Consider the following 7,745-nt stretch of genomic DNA (forward strand, 5'->3'; position numbering starts at 1 on the left):
CAGGGAAGAAATGACTTGGGATACACATACACGCACTCATGCATGCACACACGTACACACAACTATATATAGTATAGATGTATATCTACCTATATATATGGACATATGTGTGTGTCCCAAGAAACCTGCTCAATCTCATAATTATTTTCAAAATATTTTAAAAATACTGATAAGAAGATCTCATGAGTAAGTACATGTAAAACAACTTTATTACCAAGCATGGTAGTACATGCCTATAATCCCTGCACTTGAGAGGATAAGGAAAGAGGATCATGTGGGCTGTATAGTAAGGTCCTGCCTCAAATATGTATGTATGCATAAGTAAATAAAACTTTAGTAGTTGACAAGTTCAGAAGGTGGGCTTCTTGGTTTTCATGTCTCCTTGGCAGTTCTGACACTGTAAGCCTCAACATGGTGCTGTCTCCTTGGTAACAAAACCCCTTTGCTTTGTCCTTGAAGGCATCAGGACCAGATTTCTGATGGCAGTTAGCAGGTCACCATTGGAGGGGGAGGGTCTCTTCTGGAAGAGGAGACTTGACTTTGCTTGGATCATTGTCACACAAGCAAGTTTCTAACAGCCGGCAGCAGAGACTACCCAGCACTAAAAGTTTCTTGCTTTCTTTTCAGGCTTCTGGCTGTGATGGGTCAGAGATTCCTGACGAAGTGAAGTTGATTGGGTTTGCTCAGCTGAGTGTAAGCTGATGTATGTCCCTTACTGTCACCCTGATCTGTCATATCCCCCCACTTCCCTCCACCTCCCTCCCTGCCTACTTCCTCCCACCCCCTCACTCCCAAATCCCAACAAAATAAGAAGATTGTGAAGAGGCTGGCTTCAATGAAATGGGATAAAAATATTTTTTTTTTAAACCTACAACACTCTGAGTTCTGCTTTATTCTCTAGCAACCCACAAAATGAGACCAAGCAAATGCCACAACTGCACGACTGTTGCTGATTTTTCCAAAAGCTATGTAATATTCTGTGCAATCAATTCAGATAGCCCTTAAGTGAAGAGAGTCGGAAATACACTCAGGTGGTCCTATTTGTTGACAACAAAAGGAATTTTCTAGAAGCCTCTATCCTTTCACAGTTGTCTTTCTGTTATAATACTTCAGTTGTATATCTGACAATACTGCCTCTCTTATGTTGTACTTAGAAATTAATATACTTATAAATTTAAGATTTATTAGCCAAACTTGAATTCTAGTTTTAAAACTGACTGTGAATTTTATTTTTCATATATTTATGCTTTACATACCTTAGCTATAAGAAGAAAAGGTTTTGATTATATGCTTCTTGCAGTTAATCTCTTGTTATTTAAACAAGTTTCAGGACTATCTTTGGAGTATTTGTAACTTCTAATTTTTGAAATGACTGAATTAAGAATTTGGATGCTTACTCTTTTCTTGTTTGCCTAAAAAACCAGTCCACAATCTGACTGTCTCTTGGGAGAGGGAGGTGCCTTGCAAACTTTCACATTAAGAATGTGCCTGAGGCTGCTATCCTCTGGAATAGTCTCAGATCTAAACTTTCCTCTACATAAGGTGGCATATGTAAGTTTTGCTTCATTGGAACATTTAGGATGCTATAAAAATGTTGCCATTCTGTTAGATTACTAACTATATACCCATCTCTGATTTGGCTTTCCTTAAGTGATAGGATCTGTTGTTCTAAAGGTGATAAACTGAAATTAATCAGAATGCAAGTTTTACTTGAAATCCTGCAGAGTACCCAGGTGGTGTGAAAAGAATAGAAAGGGTTTTATGCAGTGACTAAAAGGTAAAATGCTGTAAAATTTCAAGAATAAATATTTCCAACCTAAGAACCGTCTGCTTGAGTATATATTATGGACCTAGTCAGTTTTAGGATTTTCAGAATCGGAGTCTAAACTTCCCGGGAGGTGGACTCCCAGGATGATGCCATTGCTCTTCCCTGCTAACTAGACATGGCAGCTCTTTAATGTACTTTAAAAAGCAAATATATATTACTAAGAAAAAATTATTTATAATTGCCTTGTCATAATTGTTAAGGTGTTCTAGAGCCATTTGCATACGATTTAATGTAATTTCATTCCATTCTATTGTTTACACAATTACTCAAAGATGACTGCAAAGGTAAAAGGACAATAAAAATGTATTGCACAATGAGCTTGTGTCACATTGCCTCATTCCTTCTGCAAGGGTTATCTACATCACTGTATTGGTAGTAGCACTTTCATGAAACACCTAGTGAGAATTAGCTAGCGACAAAAAAAAAAAAAAAAAAAAAAAAAAAAGTAGTTCACAACTACCAAAATATCCAGCCACAGAGAATTAGTTTTGACAAGTAATGAGAACTAGCTAAAAGAGAAAATGAAAGCCAAACACTCATACTCCATTTAGACAAGTGGTCTTTGAATTGCTAACATAGGGCTTCGAGGGACAAGAGAGAAAATTCCATGGTCTTTATTCACATTAGTGCCAGGGGTGCTGAGGTATGTTCAGAGTGGTTAAGTGACTTGTCCAAAGCATTTCACGGAGATGCTTGCAAAGTTGGGCACCCAGGGTCCTGGTTTACTGACATGAAGAATATGTTTTTAACAGGTTCTTGCTTGTAAAGCCTGTGAGCTTGGAGTCAGTTCTCAAATCACCTATATAAGTCAGAAGCAGGAGGTGGCACAAACCACTGATGTTTTGCTGTAGAGGGACACATCCACACACACATACACATAATTATGTAAAGTAAAGAACTTTGTAACATGGTGTTTAATTTCTTTTTTTTAAATATTTTTTGTTCATTTTTATTTATTTGAGAGTGACAGACACAGGGAGAAAGACAGATAGAGGGAGAGAGAGAGAATGGGCGCGCCAGGGCTTCCAGCCTCTGCAAACGAACTCCAGATGCGTGCGCCCCCTTATGCATCTGGCTAATGTGGGACCTGGGGAACCAAGCCTTGAACCGGAGTCCTTAGGCTTCACAGGCAAGTGCTTAACTGCTAAGCCATCTCTCCAGCCCGTGTTTAATTTCTTTATATCTCCCTATGTTCCCATGTCCTCCCTAATAGCATTGGAGGTGGGTTTCATATACCACTGTAGTAGGTTAAAGATTTAAAGGCACATAAGACCTAGGATGTAGGGACATTAAGGATTGGTTAACAAGCAAAGTTCAAGTCAGAACCTGAAATTTACCATGAATGCCTGCATAATCACTGGAAGAGTGTACATATTTTGACATTGTCAAAGCTCCCATACTGCCTTACCACTGTGCACAGTGTTCCACACAAGCAATACAATACCTTCAAAATTGCAAAATTGTATTTTTTAACAGGAATCAAAGCCACAATCTTAAAATTTGTATGGAACCACAAAAGACAATAGCCAGAGAAACCTTAAATAAAAACAAAGCTAGCAATCACTTGAAAACTTCCTGTTTTCAAAATATGTTCTAAAACTTTGATAATCCCAACAGTATGGTACTGTCATTAAAAACAGTCATATAGCCCATGAAATAGGGTAGAGATCTATTTCCCTCACACAAATAAATAGAAATATTTGAAGAGATGGTCGTATTAATTAGCTTGACTATTGTCATGTAAATATATTGAGATATATATATATATATATATATATATGAAACATTGATCACAAATTGTATTTGAGAATTGTGTATTGACATGAGATACAAAAAAAAATTGTAGGGGATTCAGTTTTTTTTTTTTTTTTTTTTTTTTTTTTTTTTCGAGGTAGGGTCTCACTCTGATCCAGGCTGACCTGGAATTAACTCTGTAGTCTCAGGGTGGCCTTGAACTCATGGCAATCCTCCTACCTCTGCCTCCCAAGTGCTGGGATTAAAGGCGTGCGCCACCACGCCCAGCCGGGATTCAGTTATTTTAAGAGAGGAATTTTATAAGTTGTTCCTGAATTTTTTTCAGCTTCAGATGTACACTACCCAGAATGATTATAATATTCAAGTTATGTAAAATAAATGGATTATAAGAGTAAAAGTTTAAGATGAAATTCATGGTTTATTCAACTCCCTGAGTACAGTATTAACTAATGCTCAAAATATCACCCATAAGAATACTGACCAAGCTCTCAGGAGTGGACGAGCCTAAAATGATGGTCCACAGTGTCTCCAAGATATCCTAGTGTTGCCTAGAATCTCTGAATGCAGCGAAGTCAGGATGCCCAAGCAGTCTAAGTCTCTGAGTTCAGAATCCCTAGATACTGTTTTGGTGCAGAGGAGATGTATAATCAAGCAACAGTAATGTCTCTTTTTTATCTGCTGCCTTGTCCATCAACTCTACATGGAATGAGCTTGTGAATCTAAGAGCAGTGAAACCACCACAACAGCCAAGTTGTCTACTAATACATATTGCACTGAGTCAATGGATTCTTAGTTGAGCATATGCAGGAGGAGGGGTCACACAGCCAAGAAAGGTACCTAAAATGTGATGTTTGAATCTGAGGTGTCATCCACAGGCTCATATTTTGAGCATTTGTTCCCTGATGGTGCTATTGTAAGTGGCTATGGAACCTTTAGGAGGGGGGACATTGCTGGTAGAAAAGGTTGCTAAGGATAGACCTTGAAGGGCATAGGTGGCTCCTGGTCCCAGCCCTGCCCCCTGATTTCTGGTCCATAATGATGTGAATAGCTTCTGCCCCATATTCCTACTGCCATGCCTTCCCTGCCATGATGGAGTGAGACTCTGTAAGACCTAAAGCACAACTTTCCCCTCTTCAGTTATTTCTGTTAAGTTTTGTAGTCACATTGACATAAGAGTAACTAATACACCAAACAGCCACATGACTGAATTTCAGCCCCAAAAGAAACATCATTAGCTGAAGAGGTTTATTGTTGTCATATAGTATAACTCATAATTCATCAAAGGGCAAGAATGTTATTAAAAGTTACAATCTTCTGTAATTATTGAGTTTGCTACTGAATATGAAGGCCAGTGAGAGAGTAATTTTTTTAATTTTTTTATTAATTAGTTTTGTATTCAGCAAATACAGTCAGTTTGGTACCATTATTAGGCTCATCCGTTTCCTACCCCCCACCCCTTGGCCCCTCCTTGTTGAGGTATATGGGTCATACATTGTGGAGTTAGCCCACAGTTATGGATAAGATAAATGTCTCTGCATATCATGACCCAACATGTGGCTCTGACATTCTTTCCACCCCCTCTTCTGCAAAGTTTCCCTGAGCCATGTTGGGTTCATTTTTGGTCTGCTTCAGTGATAAGGTGTTGGGGGCTCTGGGTCTCTGGCTGTCTGATGTGGGTCCTTCATTCCTCATATAGAATATCAGCTTGAGAAACAAAGATGTGTATCACAGAGGAAAATTATAACACTGGAAACTGGTTTATTGTTTAAGCTGAATATTCAGTAAACTAATGATCCTATAATCTAGGAGAAGATGGAGAGTGGCCTCCTTTTAAAATGGCATAGACAATACTCTGGTCCCAGACAAACCCAAACAACTTGCTATTGTACAATTCTGGCAATAGTATATTGGTGGGTTAAGTGATTAAGTTTAAAATTAAGTCAAATTTATGTTGAATACATTCAGGTAATTTTTTTTTACATGCTGCTTTTTTCCTACAAAAATGATGAATAAAAATAAAAGAGAAATTGCAAAAAAGTATAAGTATGCAGTATTATTAAGATACCAATGTTTCTCATATTTACTAGGAAAGCCTGAATTCAGATCCATTGTCATTTTTCCAGTGTACATCATATGCAACATACTTCTATATGTTACTGAACTGGTTTCACACAACAGTCCCATGATATACCTATGTGCATTAAATAACAATAAGATCTGCTTGCTGTAGCTAGTTGTGCCAAATAGTTTAACAGCCACTGATATAAGTCATTTTAAGTCATTTTTGGTATTACTTCCAGCCTAAATCTGTCAGTCAGTCCCTCAGCTAAGCACTTCTCACCATCTCATTTAACCTTAAATAACTGTCATAGATTTTATTTTTTTAAAAACAATGAGAAAACTATGTCTTGAAAAATTGAGCTGCTGAGATAGCACAGTAAATATTGCAATATAAAGCAGAAATGTTATGTAAGTGTCCAAATCCATACTCTGAATCATCAAATTAGGCAAACGCCTCACACATTGCACAAAACGTTACTATAGGTTTGCTGTGGACCAACATTAAACCAAAGGCTTCCTTCCATATTGCCTTGCTTAAAACTCACAACTACTCTAGGAATTGGTTTTATTATCTGGATGAGTAAGTACATGGGTAGTGCTCTTAGGTCCCTTCCAAAGTTAGGCAGCTGTAAGTGACAGGACATCTGAACACTGGGCAGCAAGGCTCAAAGCATTTCTACTCTGCCATGTTACCCTGCTAAGAGAAAACACAGGATTTGCTTTTTCATTTCAAGTTATTTCATTTTGTGGTAGGTTTGGTACTGATATTTGCATAGAAAATTAACACAGAGTCATGGAAGAGGCCCTGAAGACTATCATGAATAACTGCCTCTTCCTTCCCTTTCATTTCATTAGTTGTAAGATAACCTTCGTGCATCAGAATCTTCTGATCATGGCCGCTAAATCCAGGAAACTAACTGATTGTCCCACCTCAAAGAACCAGACATAATTGTATGAGAAGAGACAGTATTTCTCTGTTTTTTTAAATCTTAAATATCCTTTTTAAAACTAAAAGTTTATGGTTTCAAATAAAGCAACTATATTCGTTGACATTAGTATGTAATGCCAAAATGCCTTTTGCTTCAGCTTTCCAGCTGCATAAGTGCCTCCCAGTCAGGTACCTCTTCCCTTCACTCAGGCTCAGTGTACTAGGGTTGAGATTGAAGGGGGGTAATTAGTCTGTCATTAACTTCTCCAACAGGAACATTCGGGGGGTCTAATTGAGCAGAGGAAGATGGGTGAACCAATTGCTGCTTGGATGAACTGGCCAAGCATTCCAGTGTTAACAGTTAAGCTGCTGGTGAATTAGGTTAGAGGCTGTCTAACAAGCTCATTAGGGTATTTTATTATAGCAATGAATTGTACATATAGGAAGTTAGAACCAACCTACTGGACATTACCCAAAGGTGGAGGATCACAGTTCTGTCACACAGGTATGTTGCTTTATGTTTGTCCCAGAGTCTCTAACAGATAGCGGGTCAAAAGAGGTGGAGAGTGGGGACTGGAAAGGGATCGAGAAGGAAAATCCCTCGTCTTCACCCTGCAGAATCCATCAGACAGCAGAGTTCCGGGCTGAGTATATGTGCTAGGCAGAAGATAGACATGAGTGGTACAGCCCTTAATGTGAAACTTGAACTTAAATGAACATTTTTTGTTTGTTTATTTATTTATTTGAAAGTGACAGACAGAGAAAGAGGCAGAGAGAGAGAAAGAGAATGGGCGCACCAGGGCCTCCAGCTACTGCAAACAAACTCCAGATGCATGCTCCCCCTTGTGCATCTGGCTAACGTGGGTCCTGGGGAATCGAGTCTCCAACCGGGGTCCTTAGGCTTCACAGGCAAGTGCTTAACCGCTAAGCCAGCTCTCCAGCCCTGTAACCTCAATTTAAGCAAAATGCTGGAGAAATGGCTGAGTGGGTCAGTGTGGAGGGAGATACCTGATATTCTCTAACCTCTGTGTGCAACTGCACATATACATATAGCACACACACCACAGCACATACTACATGCATGTACACACACACAAATGTCTGCATCCGCACATATGCATACAGCACACACCACATACTAAATGTATGCACACATAAAAATGTCCGCATCTT

The 7,745-nt window shown here is 38.8% G+C and overlaps 1 protein-coding gene across 1 annotated transcript in view; it reads left to right on the forward strand.

The window, feature by feature from the left end:
• The window catches only part of Stk39 (serine/threonine kinase 39), a 303,688-nt gene extending 301,543 nt beyond the window's left edge, over positions 1 to 2,145 (forward strand). Inside the window, exon 18 of the mRNA XM_045147545.1 lies at positions 628 to 2,145. Coding sequence (XP_045003480.1) covers positions 628 to 702 — 75 coding nt within the window. The 3' untranslated portion in view covers positions 703 to 2,145. The remainder of the gene's footprint in view (positions 1 to 627) is intronic.
• The last annotated feature ends 5,600 nt before the right edge of the window (positions 2,146 to 7,745 follow it).

Source organism: Jaculus jaculus, chromosome 4 (assembly GCF_020740685.1).
Source record: "Jaculus jaculus isolate mJacJac1 chromosome 4, mJacJac1.mat.Y.cur, whole genome shotgun sequence".
Classification (NCBI taxonomy): Eukaryota; Metazoa; Chordata; class Mammalia; order Rodentia; family Dipodidae; genus Jaculus; species Jaculus jaculus.